At 36.5% G+C, this 21,082-nt stretch overlaps 2 protein-coding genes across 5 annotated transcripts; one reads left to right on the forward strand and one right to left on the reverse strand.

Annotated features, from left to right (window-relative positions):
• Positions 1-388: 388 nt before the first annotated feature.
• On the forward strand, positions 389-1,921 carry LOC101895670 (uncharacterized). Its single transcript, XM_005184862.4, has one exon. It carries the CDS (start codon positions 585-587, stop codon positions 1,824-1,826), a length of 1,242 nt encoding a protein of 413 aa, XP_005184919.2. The 5' UTR covers positions 389-584; the 3' UTR covers positions 1,827-1,921.
• A 435-nt stretch (positions 1,922-2,356) lies between these two features.
• LOC101894597 (alpha-ketoglutarate-dependent dioxygenase alkB homolog 6) lies at positions 2,357-9,775 on the reverse strand. 4 transcript variants are annotated; one of them, XM_059130880.1, is made up of 4 exons: positions 9,615-9,762; positions 9,145-9,493; positions 3,505-3,635; positions 2,357-3,447 (listed from the first exon to the last, which is right to left on the reverse strand). In XM_059130880.1, the coding sequence occupies exons 3-4, from the start codon at positions 3,532-3,534 to the stop codon at positions 2,785-2,787; spliced, it is 693 nt and encodes a 230-aa protein (XP_058986863.1). In that variant the 5' UTR covers positions 3,535-3,635; positions 9,145-9,493; positions 9,615-9,762; the 3' UTR covers positions 2,357-2,784. The 4 variants fall into 4 exon arrangements, with proteins under 4 accessions (XP_058986863.1, XP_005184911.1, XP_011293093.1 ...); XM_005184854.4 differs by lacking the exon at positions 9,145-9,493 and having other exon boundaries at positions 9,615-9,775; XM_011294791.3 differs by lacking the exon at positions 9,145-9,493 and having other exon boundaries at positions 3,505-3,629; positions 9,615-9,769.
• Positions 9,776-21,082: the final 11,307 nt, after the last annotated feature.

Raw genomic sequence — 21,082 nt, forward strand, 5'->3', positions numbered from 1 at the left:
GGGGTGAAATTGAAAGAAAAATCCAATGATAATTGTAGACATATCTTCTAATACTAATTTAATGAAATGTCATTCTTTTAATTAGCTTCGATTTTAATGTGACCCGAACCGGGGAGGGCGGTTTTTTTACGTCTTTTTGTTTACCAAAAACATTTAATTGCAACGATTTCATCCAAAAATAAATCTAAATGAGATAATTATCTTCAACGCTTTACAGTGTCGTATCCATAAGTTCATTTAGAAAGTTTTTAATGTTGCGTTGGTTTCTGATGAATCTTCTATTCATTTTTTACGCCACTGTTCAATTGTTTTTTGCTTTTACTTTTCGATGATTAGAAACAATTGATTGGTAAAAATATCAAATGCGAAAACTAAAATAAGAATAGACCATCAACCCGATGCAATGACTCTGCAATGTGAAAAAGTATTTCAAACAAATTGGCGATGTACATCACTGCGGAACATCCTATTCGCCGTCGATTGCATAAAAAAATTAAATTCAATTTCAATTTCGAAAGAATATCAAAAGTTTAATCTGTTTTGGCAAAAAAAAAAATAAAATAAAATAAAAATAAAAAATAGATATGTCTTTGAATCGCAATTATCGAAAAAAGCTTATGGAATATAGAAGGTCGGTAAGAGAAACGACATCGGTGGCAAACATGGAAATGACATCTCAACACAACGAACAGCAATTTCCCACAATTGGTTTACATACTGAGGCAAATGGTTCGCTTTCGTCGAAGGACACAACTGGTGACACTTTGACTGTACTAGCGAGAATAACATCTAAGTATAAACACAATGGTTCCATTGCAACTAAGGCTGTCCCATATAAATCATTTGGTGATTCTTTGTCGACAAAGACGGAGGCCCTTTCTTTAAAGGACTCGTTGAACAGTGAATACAAAGATTACTCCTTAAAATCTAAGATGACAGCCTACAGTGATTTAGTAGGAACAAAGAACGAGTCTCGAAATGTAAATTTGAAGGGATCAAATAATGAATTGCAGCCAGTCAGAAACGAGGTATATCCTTCGACTACCAAGGGCACATCATATAGTGAGTCCTTGACACTAAAGCCTTCTCCAACGACTAGAAGTTATTTGTCATACAATGAGTCACCTATGGTATCCTTCTCATTAGACAACTCGGCCCCATCGAAAAATGCAGCAAAGGGTACAACCTCGTTTGAATTACTGGAATCGAAAAATATACACGACTTAAGGACAACTCTTACGCTACCAAAAAGTGGATCTCCACATAGAGCAAAATCCCGCTCGCCATCATCCTCTCCACAACCAAACAAGCAGAATGAAGGTGCAAGTGAAAAAAGCATCCTGTACGAACCTGTTGGTAAATACATCAATTGGAGAAACGATCATGCAATTCTGGCTTCCATGCCATGGTGTTGTATTGGTGACTTAATGGCTTTTTGCGACAAATATGAATTCAAAGCGGTAAGCAGTACCGCCAGCAGAACCCACGCAAGCATCTTGAACGAAGTGCGTGCCTTGTTGAGCGGATGTGCTCCTTTTGCTGAAAATAAACGCTTTCCTTCCCACATTCGAAATCCTGAAAATTTAATGCTGTGTCTCGGTCGCAGTCCAAGCATAGAATACCATTTGGGAAGAATACAGAGCGCATTTCGAAGACCCCTTGAAACTCTTTCTCCGGATAAGCAACGTATAGCCAGACAAAACTTCCATTTGGCCATTAGGGAGTTACGTTTGGATATATCAGCGCGTCTCACTGGCCTTCGTTTGTACGATCAAAAAGTGTTTGAAAGAGATTTCCACTTGACGTGGGTGGATAATGCAGAGTAGCCGCCGATTTATTTCTAACAAAATAATTGATACTGAATTGGTATTTCAATTCGCATTTGCGATCAAATAAACGTTTAGTTTGAATATACACTGCACATTTACATTTATGTTTTGCTTCAAATATGACAAAGATTTTAAATTCTACCACTTCCTTTTTTACGCTAGGAATTGAGGAAATAGAGAGTAGGGGTCTTTTTTAACGAAGAGATAAGAAACTTTTTTATTGTTTTAGCTGGGGAAATAAGGCATTAGAGAGATTTGCAGTAGTTTAGAAGCGTACTTATTCACGATGTTATGATATGGTGATGTTGTAGCCACTTATTTCTGGTTAATTGGAGGATATTCCTTGCATCCATATCGGCTTTAGTCTTATATTATAGGACACAGCAAAGTACTTTATCTCAACATTACCTATTGGAGAGAGGTATATTCTAGAGCAAATATACGTGCTAATGTAGCTCAATAAGAAACCTGTATTTCGTTTGCTCTCGAAATTATGCCTACTCCAAATTTTACATTCAAAAGACATCTTGTTTTATTTCTCTTTATTGATGCTTTTGATAACAATGTAGGTAGGTACATAAGATTGGACAAAAAACGTTGAACGTTTACAATTCTTTCTTGCATTGCTTTTGACACTTGTGTAAATTTCTTAATATAAAATATACGGTGGTTACATATTGGATTATGCAAAATACATTTACTTATAGCTATAATGGAACTGCACATCTACGCTTTAAATGCGTATAACGAGGAAGCGGTACCGGGCGGTCACGTCGCTTCAAGTGGTTAATTTTATAAATACGTATATCTGGTGAGGTGAAATGCTTTTGTGCACACGAATACATTGCGGAGCGTAGGCGTAATAACGAAGACTTTGGTAACACAGATCAGTTGACGCACTTGATAAAGGATGGTGATAAGCAACATCAGCAATGTAGCCTATTCACTGTGTAATCTAAAAAAATTTCAATTTCATTTTTGTAGTTTTTGGGACATTGCGAATCGTTAGGGATATACGAGTTCCTCTCAATAGAGAATCGCCCATCTTGTAGGTAGTCTCACAGTTTTCATAGTTACAAATGCGATCACATAGTACATCGCTTTCCACTTCATCAATTGAATGTAAGTATTCACTGTACAGTTCATCTTTTAAAATTAGAAGGCTTCTTGGTTCGAGTATCAATTTGAAGAGAACTTCTCGGTTGGCACTTGACTCCCCGTCGTTACATTCGGCGGATGTCTCACGATTTTCGCGTTTACTAAACTGCAGAACTGTGTGTGAACCACAAGAAATTGTCATAATCAGAGGATAGAACAGTGGCCCGTCGGTGTGCGGCATTATTCCCTGACCAGCACGGTACTCATTCACAAGTACATGATTTGCCTTTTGTGTTTCAAACAATCCCAAATTATTAATTTTGTCTACATACATCTGTAGCCACTGTGGAATCTCTTCTGCTAGCATTCCATTGGGATGAGGAACGCCACCATAGTTTATCAAACGACGGTTAAGTAATTGGGTCCATTTCGGTTTGGGTGTTCTTTCCACATGTGAGAGTATACGTTGTTCCTCTTCAGATGTTATAAAGTTGGGTATGTACATCGCCGTAGCCGGGCACTGGAATTTAAATAGTGTATATAAAGGTAAGATAAAAAAATTACCGTTTTAAGTCACCTTTCTAACAATAAAATCTGATAAATCCATTATGATACAACTCCGAAGATAATGTAAAAATTCACAGCCCAAGTTCTACGATGCTGATACGATTCCTGTTCTCATTTTACATGCAAATTTTCTCACTGTTACTTAAATGGGAAAAAGTAATAAATTAGTCAAACAAAGAAATCAGTTATTTTGAATAAGAATATAGTATGAGTAATTAAAGCAATCAAATGAAAAGACTTCTGCCAGAATAATTCTTTTGTTTTTTAGGTATTGCTTCATTTACTGTTGGAGTTTAGTTTATGGAGACTTGAATTTGTCTGTGAGAAGTTTCTTGTGCTTGCAAGATGGGTGTTGTTTGCAGCATTGGAAGCATTTTTGTGGTACGCAAGAATGTTAATTTTATGATGTACCTTTACTTATTAATTATATGGTAGGAAAACATGTTTTTTTGTATGTGTGACCATGGTACAATAAAAAGGTAAGGTAGAGCTACCAGCTGATTACAATTTTTTCCTGAGTGTACCGACTTCTGCCAATTTTATGTAGGGTAAGTGTGCCTAAGTTCGGCATATCCCAGTAGTCGGCAGTTTTGAAATTTAAACTTAAATAACTAAGAATAGAATTGATCAAATAATGAAATAATTGCAAAAAAAAGTCAACAGTGTTCTCTGCTCTCTTTCTGTAAAAAAACAATGATCTCCGATCATTTATTACGAGCGAATAACGGATTTCGTCAGTGAGAGTCTTCCAACGCGTGCGATAGTGCTTGTTTGTAAAGAAAAAATAAGTGGTGGCGTCAACTTAATAATCGATTTAAGTAAATTAAATTTAATACATTTGGAACCAGAAATATTTTATAATAGTAAATAACAGTATAAATATCATTTTATAACTCAAAAATATACAAATCAAGCATTTTTCTGTTATATTATTTAATGCCGACATTAGGAACAGAAAAAAAGAGATTTGCCAGTAGTCGGCAGGGGGTGACGATTACTAGAAAAATATCATTTTTGACCAATTTCACTAAAACTTGAGAAAAGTATTAAAAAATAATCCAAAAACTACTCAATTAAAAAAAATAGTTTCGAGTCGGTTGTTTTAGTTGCCGTAGCTGTTTTACACGTTCTGTTGTTTTTTTTTCCGACTAATCCGGTTCTTCCTCAATGTCCAAGTTTAGGAATTCTGCTACCTTTATGGGCTGTAGCCATAGATCCTCTGGACGGAGTTGGGTAGGTTTGGCAGGACAATTAAACAAGTGCAGCGTGTTGTGCGGGCCTGTATCGCACGCTGGGCAGGCGTTCCGCACATCCTCATCAATTCGTGCCCAATACGAATTGAGACGGCTGCACCATCCTGAACGTAGTTGGGCCAAAACTACCCTGGTTTGCCTAGGCAGCCGACGTTCTTCAGCTGCAATGGATGGGGGGTGGACTCCGAGTATGGCATTCATACTGTAATCATTAACTACCTCTGCGACTGCATCAGTATGAATGCTATTCAGACCCGCTTGATAGGCTTCATGATCTAGAGGCTCTCTCTTATATCGCTGGACCTCTCTCTCTAGATCGTGCAGGTCCTTCGTGACACGCCTGGGTGGGGGAGTTCTATCCACCATATGGTGGTTAGGGTGACTCCCGCGATAACACCCAAGCAGGTACTGCAACGAAAGCATATGATTATGCTGACGTAAGGGAAGAACCTTTGTCTCCTCATGTAAATGGTCCACAGGCGTCATGAGGAGGCACCCTGTTGCAGTTCTCAGGGCGGCATTCTGGCAGGTCTGAATATATTTCCACTGCGTTGCACATGTATTCGCCGACCACACTGGAGCCGCATAGCTAACCACAGACCGACCTATCGCTTTATAAGAGGTCAACAAGGTTTCCTTATCCGCACCCCAAGTGCTGCCGGCTAGCGCCTTGAGGACCTTGTTCCTACTTTTCATTTTATCGCAAATAGCTGTGACTTGCGCGGAAGACTTGAACATGCTATCGAATGTGACCCCAAGGATTTTGGGGTAGTTGGTGGTCGGAATTGTATGCCCCTCGACCTGCACATTCAGCTGTGTTCTCATCTCCACAGTCCATGTGGTAAATAGTGTGGCCGTCGATTTAGTGGCGGATATTTTCATATTCCTCGCGTGGAAGAAGGCGGCAAGCTCCGCGAGATAGTTATTCACCCTGACACATATGTCATCAACTACAGGACCCGACGCCATGATCGTACAATCATCCGCATAAGTTACGATCTCGATGCCGTCTGGAGGGCGCGGAATTCCGGAAAGGTAGAGGTTAAACAGTTCCGGAGATATCACCCCACCTTGGGGAACTCCCTGTTTCACTCTACGAGGCTTGGACTTCTTATTCCGGAATTCCACGTACGACTGGCGTCCACACATATAGTTGACTATCCAACGTTTCAAACTTGGCCGGAGGGTAGTGTTCTCAACGTCCTCGAACAGCGTGGCATGGTTGACCGTATCAAAGGCCTTTGATAGGTCGAGAGCCACCACTACTGTTCTGTGGCACGGCCTGTTCTGGTTGAGTCCTCGACTGATATGTGTGGATATGGCGTGCAATGCTGTTGTAGTGCTATGTAGTGGACGGAAACCGTGTTGATGGTTAGCAACTGAATAGCTTCCTCTGATACTGGGGAGGAGTAAGGCCTCGAGAGTCTTTGCTACTGGCGACAAAAGCGAAATTGGCCCGTAGGATTCGCCTTTGCTGGCATCCTTGCCAGGCTTCAGTAGCGGGACCACCCTGCCCATTTTCCAGGCTTCGGGAACTATGTGGGTGGCTAACGACAAGTTAAGGACTTTGGTTAAATACTCAACTCCCGGCGTATCCAGTTGCTTCAACATTACTATTGATATTCGTCCGGGCCCAACGCTTTAGATGACATAGCGTTTCGGATGACATTCGCAACATCACCCATCGTAAACTGTGGAGGTACATCCTCGGCGGGAAGAGCTCTTATACGACGTAGTACTCTTCGCCTCGCCCTATCTCTCTCGGGGTGCTCGACAAATTGGCGGTTAAAACAGCCAGCGCACCTCTTCGGATCAGTCACAGTTACGTCGTTAAATGTGACTGCTGTCCTATCATTCTTTTTTCCAGGGTTCGAGAGTGACTTTACCGTTACCCACAGTTTACTCAAATCGGTTCCAATGTTGCAACACTTCAGATGGTCTAGCCACTTTTTCCTCTTATGCTCCTGTACCAACCGGTTGACTTCCACTGTCAGTTCACTGACTGTGGGATCAGTAGGGTTGGTACGTCGGAGCTCATCACGCTCATTCGCTAATCCCGCTGCCTCTGTTGGGAAATTTGGTCTTACTTCGGGTATTCGACCAGCAGGTATATAGCGAACAGCTGCAGCTTTGATGATGTCCCGGAAAATCCTTTCAGCTACCCGAACATCAGAAGGATTGGGCAGTTCTCTGAAGCGAAGGTTGGTGAACTCTCTGAACTCGGGCCAGTGGGCTTTCCCATGGTTAAGGAAAGTGCGGCGTTCAGAGGTTATGAAATCGGGCGATCTGCTGATGGAGACGATTATCGGGAGATGGTCTGAGCCAAGAGAAATGACGGGTTGCCAAGTCACGTCATTTATCAGACCGGGTGACACGATGGTTAAATCTGGCGAGTATCACTCTCCTCTTATTCGGGTGGGGGCATCCTCGTTTACTGTGCAAAATATGGAGCAGTCAATCTGCTCTGCCAACGCTGATCCCCTCTGGTCATTACCTAGGACGGAATGCCACAACTCATGGTGGGCATTGAAGTCCCCTAGTACCAGGCGGTTATTGCCTTCCAAAAGCTATTAACCGGCGGGATATACACATTAAGCACCTCTACCTCGGCAGTACCACACTTGACTGCTACCCCCATACACTCCATGTACGGGTCACTAGAGACTAGCTCAAGCGAGATAGGTCTGCATTGAACAGAATGGTGTATCAGGAACGCTAATCCCCAACCTCCACTTCTGGTGCGATCTTTCCTCAATACGTTGTAACCATTGCAACGTTGTAAGTTACAATTTTCATTGAGCTTGGTTTCCTGCACCGCTGCGATCTTAATATTCCTCCGATTCATAAAATCCACTATTTCATCAATTTTACCTCGGAGTCCGTTGCAATTGAACTGCAAGAATGATGCATTGTCCGGAATTGGAACAGCAACATGTGGCGTTAAGTGCTGCGGTAAAGGTTGCTGTTCTGGAGACTGCGGGGGAGTTCCATACTCCGACGACGACTCGGAAGTTGACGACGAGGTCGTGGACTCACTGGGGACTACGTTTGTGCAGCACGAAGCAACATAGTCCCTATCGCTATAGTCTCGCAACCGGGTTAAAACGGAACAATTTCTAAAATGCACCCATCCTCTGCATCCATTACATCGCACCGAGACTGATCTATGGTGGATGGTGTTTTGGCAAACCGTACAGAACCATGGTCCGGGGTTTTCCTCAAGCCCGGCACGGACCAAAAGAATCCGGAGCAAGCATTCCGGGATGTGCTGCTCCCAAAACAGAAAAATAAACAAACACGAACATGTATACACTGGGTTGGCAGCCGCTGGCCGAAACTGGAGCGTTGTTGTTTCGGGTCAATCCGGTGTCGTAGAACCCGCTGCCGTGTGATTGTTTCGAGTCGGTAGTTGGTTTTATTTGTGCGTTTTGACCAACTTTCTGAATTAAGTAGGTTTTTACATCAGCTATTTGACGTTTTAGATAGCGGTGGCATTTTTGAAAAATTGGTTATCTAAAGAAAAAAGATCAATTCACAAATTCCAACTTCTGCTTTTATTAAATCTCATTTTTATTTTAACTGAAAATCCATACGTTACTGAAGGTAATGATAATTTAATAAAACACTATTTAAAAACGAAATTAATTACAAATTCTGGATTAAACTGTGAATTAGTGATATGGCATTGTTTTATACTATTTGAAATAAAAAAAAATTACAAAATAATATTTTTTTACTGAAATACCATATGCCGACTACTGGCAAATAGACATGCCGAGCTTTGGAAATGGTGCCCATTACTGGCAAAAAACTACTATTTTAGTAAAATTGCAAATCTTGCAAATTTAATAAAAAAAATTCAATTTTTGTTTATTATTTCGAAAACTAAACAAAATTTGGAATCTGAACAACTTTATTATTTAGCAATTGAAAGATTTCACTCAGAATGTTGAAAGATTGAAAAATCGAAAATCCTAAAAGTGCCGACTACTGGTACACTTGCCCTATTTATTGTTTTGAAAAATTAAAACAAAATATTTTCAAAACCAATAATTGGAAGACACGTACTTTGCGGCTCGCACATTAAAGCTATTAACCAGTTTAGCCATGAAATTGAAATATAGAACAGTTTGGATCATATTTTTGAGAGGGCATTTCATCATTTTTCGCGCTATTAAACTAATTTTAAATACGAGAAAAAATATGAAAAAAAAAATGAAAACTTGTTGTATATAATTTTGAAGATGTCTGACAGGCAGAGGGCCTACCTCCTTATTGTACCATGTGTGTGTCGATCAACCATCTATTTTTGGTACTGTTTTTTATTAATTATAACTGTAAATTTCCTTAGCCAAGAATTTAAGGTTAATTTCCTATAGAGCTTATTTATTTATTACCAAACATAATGCACAAATGAATTCTGTATGTTTTTTCTTCAGACTTCAGAATTTCCCCATGACCAATGACTTCAACCAAAACAACATCGAACCGAATTCGGGCAGTTTATTTCTCTGGATACGAAGAAGTGGTGAATCTAGACAAATTATAAATCTAGATATGATCTAAGTTGATACAGATATTGCTTGAATTAATTTTATAATGAACCAAAAAAGATATACCGGAATTTTAAATCCACATATTAGGAGATTATGGAATTTTCCTAAAATTAGTACAGATTTTTAAAAATTTTTAATCCTTATATAACATTGCAAATTTGATTGTAGTAAATGCAATTCTTCCAAAAGCCTGAAAATATGCTTTAGGTAATTAGAATTAAATGGATAAGAACCATAATAATGAATGGGAATGAATTCCGACAAGTGTCTTTTCAATAAACAAAACAAATCAAAAATGGACACATGCTTACCTTATTTCTTGAAAAGAAAACAAAAGATTTCAGCAAATATTTATTTTTCTTGGATTATTTCAGTGAAAACTTCCCTGTTAGAACAGATCCGAGAATGAAATTATTAAATCTATTCCTTTTCGTTAGGGCTACGTCAGCCGACATGGCAAAGCGCTCGAAGAGGAACCAAGAAAAAGTGCTGCCCATAGAAAATTGATTCACAATGTGCCGAGAGAAGTGCTACCAATAATAACACAAAGCGGAATCAACAACTTGTTTTATTTTGAACTTTAACAAGCATTTACACAAGACAACTGGTTTTCAATCTGAGTTGTTTATCCCTCTCAGCAATAAGTTGGAATAATGTACAAAGTAACTTTAGGATGCAGTGGTTTGGTATGTTGTGCAGGAATCAGTCGTGTTTGCATAGAGTCAACTACCAGCTAGAATCACTTGGAGAGCTTCAATGTATTTTTTCACAGTAGCATCTTCATTTAAGTGAAACAAAATAAACAAAACAAGAATTTGTAATTCATTCCCTGATACAAATCTTCAATTCAGTTCCTCAATATGCAATAAACGATTTGCGTTTTCCAGTTCTTTTTATTTGAATACATTTTGCGGTTAATGCCATATTATCAATATAAAATATGGCAACATGAATTCTGGCCTTTTGCTTATCAGACAATTCTTATTTATAATCAACTTATAATAACATTAGTTATTATCTATCGAAAAGATGTAATAAATTCATAGCCCGAATCATAATTATTCTTCAATCACATTCAGTCCATTTTTTGGTCTAATTTAATGGATAATTCATATAGTTTAGTTATTTCAAATTATTACATGTATTAGTTCCTAATATTTGCATGTATGCATGAGTTGCACAATTTTCTTATATAATTTAATTTTAAATATTTCCTACAAAAATGGAAAAAAAATTCTTAAATTATAGATACGATATTATTAGGAAATACATTGTTATATTATAATTTGTTCCAGCGTTTTTATATATATTGCACAAATGTTAGAATTTCTTAATTTTTGTTATTTGTATGAAGAACATGATTTTTTTCTTAATTATTTATGTATATTATCATTGTTTCTCAAAACCGTGTGCTAGCACAAGAGTCCGCAAGGGGAAATTAATATTCTGTTTTTATTTATATTCTACGACTTATTTCAATCGTGTTTAAACAAAAAGTTTGTTCAAAAGTATTAATGAAGTTAATAATTAACAATAAAGAAGTAAATAATATTTAAGTGCTATGTTGTTGATGATTTCAGAAAGCTAAGAGAAATTAACTGATTAGAGGGCTCTTGTTCTTGAGCAGCACTAATATAATAAACCAGCGTACGAAAATAAACTTTATCAAACGTTTGCAATCGTTTCGTTCTGTATTTTCTAGAAGTACAAATCGAAACAAAACCGATATTAAGATTACGGGACATGTTTTTTTTGTACTGTTCGCATAGATGAGTGGGAACAAAAACAAAACTGAAATGTACTCGGCTGGATGACGCACCATTGGAAACAAAACAATATAAAACTCATTGGAAAAGTTTCCCTGTATATCAAATCAGTATAAATAAAGTAAAAACTAATTCAAAGTAAAATGCATGCCTTTTTATTCATCTGGTACGCCCACAATAGACAATGACAACTCTAAATATAGCAGTCATCGTTTCACACAGCAAACGTTTCCCGGCAATCTGACACACTTCGGCAACTCACAGCCGAAGTACATTAAAGCAATAAGTTAAAGTAGAGTTAAGTTTTGTTTGTGTCTAGTTTCAAAAGCCTGAAAGTATGCTTTAATTTATGCGTTTATTTATGATAATTCTAATATATAAGCAAACAAGACGACAACGATTATATTATATAAGATTCAGTAAAATTCTTGATTTAAATTACGGTATTATATATTCTTTAAATAGATGGAGAATTTCAAAAATTACTGGAAAATCCGAGTAGACCGGGAAATAGATTCTAGCTTACCTTGTAAATTATTGTACCATAGTTGTGTCCTGATGAATTTTTCAATATTTTTGACCTTGTAACAACTGAATTTGAAATAATTTCAAATTGTTTTCTTTACAATACAAACTCATGCACAATTTGTGTATCTGTATTTAAGAGGAAGCTTTATTCTGCCTCCAGTTATTGTACCATTGTATTGACCATTTCAAAATCGCAAAACTACAAAATTACAAACCTGATTCCTGCTAGCATTATTCAAAATTAAATGCAACAAGTTGTTTTTACTTATTTCATATTTTTCCTCGTTCTTAAAATGAGTTAATTAGCGTTAAAATGAATGAGCTGGTGTGGATTTTCCTTCATAAATATGGTATAAACAGTTCAATCTTCCAATTCCAATGCATACATACGTACATACATACATACATAAATACATACACAAAATTGGCAGAATTCGAGCACAAAAAAACATTATAATCAGCTGGTAGCTCCATTCACTGATGAAAATATAGACGAAGGAATATTCTTACGGCTTATCATCGAAATTCGGAGCAGCAGATGTCGTCTATGTCTTTGAGGGATATGTGTGAAATCACTCAATGGTCAAATGTTAAAAATATCCAAAACTGTAGGATATTTGACAGTTGAAAAATATTCCTTAATTAAATATAAGTGGAAATTACGTGATGACATCAAAAAAACTGGTATAATCAAGTGAAGTTCTTGAAAAACGATTAAATTTTTGTTGGTTATGCAAAAGAGTGCTGAGAGCCACCTGCATAAAGTGCATCACAATATTTTCGTTAACCCAAGAAGATGGAATATATCGGTCCACTCCTTCTGGTACCTCCCCCACAATGGTTTAACATTTTAATTAACCATGAAGCTCATAAAACACGAAATTAACATCCGATTCCATTCAGACTTGGTACATCTCAATATATCCATCAACACAAGATATGTTATAAAGATGGTACAGATCGGACAATTTCTTCTGGTACCTCTCCCATAAAGGTATCAAAATTTTGAAAAAAAAAAACTAAATAAATTTTACACATCTAAACATTGTTGCTTACACAAGATCTGTTGTAAAGGTCATAGGTATCTGCCGACCCCTTCAACCTCACTCACAAAGGGTCACAATTTTCAATTTTTATATCTGTCCTAACTTACGAAACATGTCAGCGATTTTTTACAACTTACTATATCTAATATTTCTTTCAACCAGAAACCGAATATGAATATGACATTTATCGGAATTTATAATTTTGCATAAAACTGGATATAATTGTTCGATTTTTCTTTAATTTGTTCACATCAATATTTTCAATCTGTAGTAGATGGAGTGTTTAAATGGAATACTTTGGTATAATATATCTGGTACCTCACGCACATTTAAACATTTTCTAAAAATCATCACATATTTCATATAAACTTTATTTATTTAGGTCCTATACGAAATGGACAATATTGGCCCATTCCTTCGGAACCTACTCCATATAGAATCAATCGTTTGAATAATCGTAACAGAAGTCTAAATATATTTAATTAATCGAACATTGCCTGAGGGCATACATCTGTCAAGAAAACCGACTGATACGTTTTAACTTGTTATACCCTACACTACATAGTGGTAAATGTAATATGTCTTTGTGCATTTGTTGGTAACATGGGGAAGGAAACGAGATAGACCCATAGTTCCTTTTGGTGATCAGGATAGAATCACAATTTGAGTCGATTCATGCATGTCCGTCCGTCTATCTGTCCATGTATTTTTGTAAACAAAATGCAGGTCGCATTTATTACTCGATTGAGTTGAAATTTTCTAAATAACATTTGTTTGGCTCAAGGACAAACCCAATTGAAACTGGTGAAAATCGGTCCAAATTTAGATATAGCTCCCATTTATATCTTCATCCGATTTTAGGTTTCTTATGCACCAAATGGCTAATTTCAGTCCAAACGGTGTGAATTTTGGCACATCCGACTGAATTCAGTCTAGAATTTGGTGAAAATCGGTTCAGATATTACTATAGCTGCCATATATACATATGCTTCATCCGATTCGGTGTTTAAGTCCCTCATATTTATAATATGCATTCGAAAACAATGATATTTGGTACCAGATATCTTATAGAGCTCAGAAATACTTTTGCCAAATTTTATCGAGAACGATTTAGATTTGAATAAAGCTCCCATATATATACTTAATCCGATTTCAGGTTTATTGCGCAAATAATGGTTAACATCAGCCAAAATGGAGTGAATTTCGGGACGTACGTTTTTATTTTGTGGAACTTGGCTCCGATATATTTTTATACCCTACACTTGGCTCCGATATATTTTTATACCCTACACCACAAGGTGGTCAGGGTATTATGTCTTTGTGCATTTGTTTGTAACAGGCAAAAGGAAACGAGATAGACCCATAGTTCCTTTTGATGATCTGCATAGAATCACTTTCTGAGTTGATTTATGCATGTCAGTCCGTCTGTCCGTCCGTCTGTCCATGTATTCTTGTGAACAAAATGCAGGTCGCATTTATTATCCGATTGAGATGAAATTTTCCAAACAACATTTGTTTGGCCCAAGGACGAACCCTATTGGAATTGGAGATAATCGGTAAAAATTTAGATATAGCTCCCATATATATCTTCGTCCGATTTGCCTTTTATTGTGCACCAAACGTGTAATATCAGCCCGAATAGTATGGAATTTTGCACATGCAACCAATTTAGGCCTAAAATTTGATGGCCAAATTTGATGGAAATCGGTTTAGATATAGCTATAGCTCCCATATGTATTGTTCAACCGATTTGTTATTTTTGTCCTCCGCAGCCGTTATATGCACTCTGTAACAACAATATTTGGGGAAATATATCAAATGCAGCTCAGAAATACCTTTGCCAAATTTTATTGAGATCGGTTCAGATTTGTATTTAGCTACCATATATATCTTTATCTGATTTAGAATTAATTTTGCACCAAATGGGCAATACAAGTCCGAATTTAAAAGATACAAATGCTTCGGCATATTTAGTCCTTTAAATTTTAAATTATAATTATAATCATAGGGTGTATGATTGAATTCTCCCATAAAAACTTTTACTTGTTATGTGGAGCTCAACTAAATTAGCAAAGTGGTGTAGGGTATCATAAAATCGGCCCCGCCCGACTTTAGGACTTTCTTTACTGGTTTTTAATATAATCATTCTCGAAGTGATATCATGCACTCTATATCAATGTTATTTGGAATAAAAGATTTAAATGCCTCCGTCAAATTTAGTGACAATCGATTCAGAATTGTATATGCCTCCCATATATTAGTTCCCTCTAAAACCATACTATAATTGCTCTAAAGCCAAATGTTGATAGGTGGTATGATCTACTAGTGATAAATTCTTTTGTTACGGAAGCCCTACTAAATATGCATAGTGGTGTAGGGTATCATATAGTCGGCCCCGACCGACTTTTGACTTTACTGGTTTTTATTGTATTTTAAGGATAACAATATCCTAAAAGTATGCTAACAATAATATTAAAGTGTTGCGATTGATGGAGTAAAATTCAAAATACGATTTTCATGCAAAAACTTCGTGGTCTTGGTTTAGGTTGTTTTGTCTGGGCGTCGAATCACATACATACTAAAGGCCTGCACAAGACGAATTGTATGAATTATGCTTTTTTCGACACACTGACTTTGTCTACTCAATCATGTGATATGTATTTGATAGGCAATGACAACCAACAACATCCCCCATTCTGATTCATGTGTGCCATTGTCTAAGGTTCGATCGAGGCATGGCTGACTCGAATATTTGCATGGTGTTCTCCATAAATGCAGGGTGTCAACGATGACATCGAACCGTGTCATCGTCAAATTGTGTGCCATTTGTGTGCGTGTGCCTAAATTGAGAGAGTGTGTGTGTGTCACTTTCGACGGTGAGGGGTGTTTTTGTGTGTGCTGTAATTTTGAAGTAACAAACACCGCGTAAATATAAAATTGAGTTCAATAACAAAATGTGCATAGACATCAACAAATGAATAGAAAAAAAGAAATATATATTGAACAATCCCAATTTATTGGTGATTATCATAAAATTTTGGTCATAAAAAAGAGGTAAATATTGTTTGCCTATTTTCTACCTACATAAAGTGTTCTTTTAAAATTAAAGTTTGTGGACAGAAAATTTTTCAGGGGATTATTGTTTTTTAATAAGGATTAACATTTTAGTTTGTTTCGTCAATAACCACGAAATGTGAAAAATTTGTGTGGACCAATTAGAAGTACATTTAATATTTTAGTATGCGTCAAGAAATTCTTTATTACAAAAAATTTATTCTTTTCACATATCGGAAAAGCAGGTAGCGATATGTGAAAAGAATAAATTCTTTTCGTTGGCAATTGTTTCATATTTGTTGTTGTTTTTTTGATAGAACGTTTTTGTATGACACACTATTCAGCATTCCCTTTTATTGGTCATTACATGTTATGACGATGGGTTTGAGTCTGACCGACATGACGAGACATCGAGCATTTGGTTGGATGTCATGTACTGTTATGCCTTTGATCAAACAGGACACAACATGACGAGCGTTTTCTCTCCATGGCATAAACAGAGAAAATTGTCACATTTGCAGCCCTTTAATACATACAAAGAAGACAGAGATTTGGAACATCAACGTAAATTAACAGCAATATTTTGAGAAATCTTAGAAATATTGTCGATTCTATGAATTAATTAATGAAGGTAATTAAAACAGATCTTGTAATACTGAGTGTTCAATAGCCAAGACACTCAGAATTAAGCGGCAGATGTATGTGCGCGTTTTTTTCCTAAAGGGAGTTACTGCACAAAGTTTATGATTTTGTTATGCCTATGATTCTCTGATTTATTTTTGCCATAATTCCATGAATGCTTCGTACCTCACTTATATGGAGCTTCTTTCTATGGGCCGTGAATGAATGGCTGGCTTCTTGCAGAACAATTTAGATCACCTTTGCGTGTTGCTAATTGTGGTACATCCTCACATCCTTGAATGCATTTGGCGCAACCGTTCCGCCTGACACATCCGTATTCTGGGGTCATGTTGCACACTTAATTACTGTATTAATTAGATATACAAAAACACATGCACATTTACAAACACACACATACACATAGCCAATGTGCAGCTCTTGCTTGCAGATAATGCAGCGTGCACTAAGTTTGTGGACCATGGCTGTACTAATTCCACTCGCATGTTTAGTCAGCGCTCATATTTTGGTAGATTTTCTTTATGAAGCATTTCATTCACCGTTACCTTTGCAAGCTGAGCGTTTGAAATGAATAAGTAACTTAGTACTGATATGTTTTTAGGTGCCTTTCTACATCGATGAACATCTATAATGATCATTGCGAATGTGATTCTAAAGCGCGGGCAAATTTAATCTAAATACATTTAACGGCTTTATTCTCAGGGTTTTATATGTCTTTTCTTTAACTTTTCTGAAAGCTCCACCCTTTTTAGGCGGTTTGAACGTTTGTCCAATAAAAGCTTGCAGAAATGGACATAGATTGAATATTCTTGTCATCAATTTCTGTCTTCCTTCCTTATTTATTGCTTCACTTAGACATTAGCTGCCCATACCATTTTTTACACCCTCAGCCATATGGCTAGAGAGAGGGTATGTATTATTTGATACGGCCAAAAGTGCCTCACCGAAATAACGGGTATAGGGTCCAAATCCGTTTTAGGGCATTTGGAGTCGATCTAGTGATGTCCGTCTGTCGAAGAAAGTATCCGATTTGGTCCAAACTTACCACTTCCCAATATTATTATCAAACTTAGATCGAGTTCGGAGATGGGCAATGTCGGCCTACTCCTTCTGGCACCTCCCCACCCAAGGTCGAAATTTTCAAAAAAATATTTTACGACACAGAAAGAGAAAGGACAACTCGATTTTGCTTTAACTTTTCAAATCCTAATATTTGCATCAGCGCTAGATCAGATGCGAAAATGGACAATATCGGTCCACTCCATCAAGTACCTCCTCCAAAAATTTTGAATAATTATAACTCCAAGAAAATGTAAGATTCCGATTGTCTAATTATGCGAATCATTATTATCGAATTATCATTAGAAGACTTGAAGCTGCTAATATACCCACACCTTAAAGTGAGAATACATAAAACGTTTTTGTTACTGGCTTAAGTCATCGGCTGGCTGACATTCTATAATATTACCATGATTTTCTAAGTAATGTGGTAATATTTCCCAGCGTTGCTCAAACATATACAGAACCATATTCGTTCAGCGGAAGGATAGCACCAATTATCTTTCAAATCAGACTTAACCTAAGTGTTACCATTCACGAAAGAAAGTGAGAGACATTAAGTTCGGCCGGGCCGAGCTTTTAATACCCTCCACAATTAGGTAAAAAAAAAACATTTTTATATAAAATTATCTGGATTCAAACGTTCCACTTTAAACTACAAGCATCAATGAGATCGGTAGGAGAATGCAGTTGAAAGTGGCTGGAGCCGTTATATAGGGGTCAAAACAAAACGGGGACCTATATAGACAATTTTATACTACAAGGACTGTTATCAATTAAGCACTAAATTTCGTGGGTAAATGTGACTAGGATTATTTAAATACCGAATATATGAAAACTGTTGACCAATATGGACAATGACCTGACACCGTTTGTAGAACCCATTATGATGTACAAATACCAAATGTTAAAAAAATCTATTAGAAAATGTGGCTTAAATCGTCAAAATTCTGAATACCCGAAGGTACCGTTGGATGTGAGCTATACCATAACGTGGACCTAGATATTCAATGTTCTGCCACCGCAGCTGAACACATTACGAACTAAAAATATCAATTTTTACACAAATCCGTGGAAAAATGTGGCTAAAAACATTAAAATACCGTATATCTGGAGGTACCATTATAGGTGGATATACGAAAACGAGGACCTGTATGTACAATGTTCCGTCATCGGAGCTAATACCCATTACGAACAGCAAATACCAACCGTTGAATACCCTACAACACTATAATAAACGATACAGTTTACATAGGCGAGATACTCGAAAGAATTCCACAAGATATTGTGACAAATAATAAAAGAAACCCATCAGGTTTCGTTCTCTAATTTTCGAATAATAGAAACTTGAACTAATTTGCTCATTTCCAATTTATAGGTAGATGTTGCACGTAAATGGTCTTCCTAGATCTGGAACCAATCTTTCCCAAAGACCTATAATCTCTCAGAAGTGGCAAAAGATGAACATTTATCATTGGCTTTTGACTGAAACGCATCTATATGAGATACAGACATTTGACAATATTCTGCAACGAAATAGTCAGAAGTGCGTCTTTCCTGTATTTGTGAATTCTCCAAAAAGTCACTGTAATGGACATTTTCGTATTTTGTCTACAAAAGTTGGCAAACTATTTCACACATTGAATATTTTTAGATGGCCATCCAAAACTGCTTGGCTTTGGCAATGTCCGGTAACCCCCATTCAAATGTACTTGAGGATCGGGCGATAATTTCGACCTGCTGACAATTTTGCAGTTTTTTGGTCCATTTCAACCCCTAAATATATGGCGATCATCTCCAAAAAGAGTAAGCTTCTATTCTGACCCTCATCTTATCCCCATGCAAAATTTCGTAAGGATCGGGCCATAAATGCGATCTGTATATGATATCCTGATATCCTAACTACTTAGTTTTGTTAGCTGTAGAAATATTACCAAATGTTTAATTCAAAATGAAAATATGCCAAAAATATGACAAAATTGAAAAAATATGAGAAAATTTTACAAAATCAATATTTTTATCTTTAGAGATATATTTTTATGCGATTTTATTAGACGTCTTTCCTGCCAAGAGGCCATTCTGAATTAATGAGAACTGTCGAAATCAGTCCAGCCGTTCTCGACATATAAGAGATCTTTCAAGCATATCCTCTTTGTTAGACATATATATCGCACATATTTTGCTATATATCCGATTTTTTGGATGTTAACATCAATGTAAAGATCAGAAGTAACCTTGTCATGGCTTTGTGATTTCGCCGGGATTTAAAATATTCGCGGTTTAATGAAAAATTTTGAATTTTTTCAACACAAAATATATGGTCTATTTTACCCGCTAAATATTATCCGATGACCACCCAATTAGGTAGGCTTCTTCCCCGCCCTAAACTCTAGCTACATGCGAAATTCCGCGTCGATTGGTCAATAATTGCGACCTGTATAGGTACTGCAAAATCCGACATTTTTTCAGTATTTGGTCCATTTCAACCCCTAAACATTTGGCGATCATCTCCAAAAGAAATAGGCTTCTATTCTGACCCTAACCCCAACTTCGTGCAAAATTTCGTTAGGATCGGGCCATAATTGCGACCTGTAGCGTGATTACAAATTAACATGGACAGACGGACGGACGGACATACATAGCTAGATCGACTCAGCTCGGCGAGCTAGGAAGATCCATATATACTTTCCTATGTGGGAAATTAATATTTCGAGGTGTTACATAATTTTTGGCCCAATCAAACTTATAATACCCCCAACACATAGTGTTGTAGGGTATAAAAAAAAAAAAAAAAAAAAAAAAAAAAATATATATATATATATATATATATATATATATATATATATATATATATATATATATATATATATATATATATATATATATATATATATATAGAATATAGCGAGGTACCATTATATGGATGAGACACCAAAGCGTTTAGGGCTACACCAATACTAACCATCCTAAATACAACACAAACTACTGTGCCAACTTCTAAAGCTCTAAATCAAATAATGTGGGCATCGTGATTTCGACAAACCTTGAATCGACTTAGAATTTTTCACTGATCATTTTTATTAATACTTAATGGGGTCTAGGACGAATATTTAGAGATTTTACATATGAAATGATAAATTTAATATATCTTTCTTTGGTGGAGGGAGGGAAGGAGAACCCACCCATATGATGTAAACACTGTACCTTTAACATTACTAAAAAGTTGAAAATAATGGGTCATCTCTAAAAAAATCACAAAGCCGAATAACATACTTTACTAATTGAACGGTGTTAACCATTTTCGGACCTGTAGTAGGATTTTTACTTTTTTGATGTTTTCGTCAAAAATCGGTAAACGCAACATTTTCAGTAGAAATTGAAATACAAGTCAACAATATTGTGTCGATGCAGTACTGTAATTCTGTCGTCGGTTTTCCCTTATAAGCCGTTGCCATTAATAGCCATGCCATGATGCCAAGCTGTTTAAGTTTAATACTCCTTTCGTTTGATATTGCATATAGCATTTTTAAACTTTTGAAAGTTTGTGTGGAAGCCATAGCCAATTATATAGAGTGATTTCATGCTTTCATATAATATACAACATTACGCAAAAACAAGGGGTTCCTGCAAAATTTTAAAAATAAGTTTTTTGTCGAATTTTTTTTTTGCTTTTTTGGCTATTTGTTT

Source organism: Musca domestica, unplaced genomic scaffold (genome assembly GCF_030504385.1).
Source record: "Musca domestica strain aabys unplaced genomic scaffold, Musca_domestica.polishedcontigs.V.1.1 11, whole genome shotgun sequence".
Taxonomy (NCBI): domain Eukaryota; kingdom Metazoa; phylum Arthropoda; class Insecta; order Diptera; family Muscidae; genus Musca; species Musca domestica.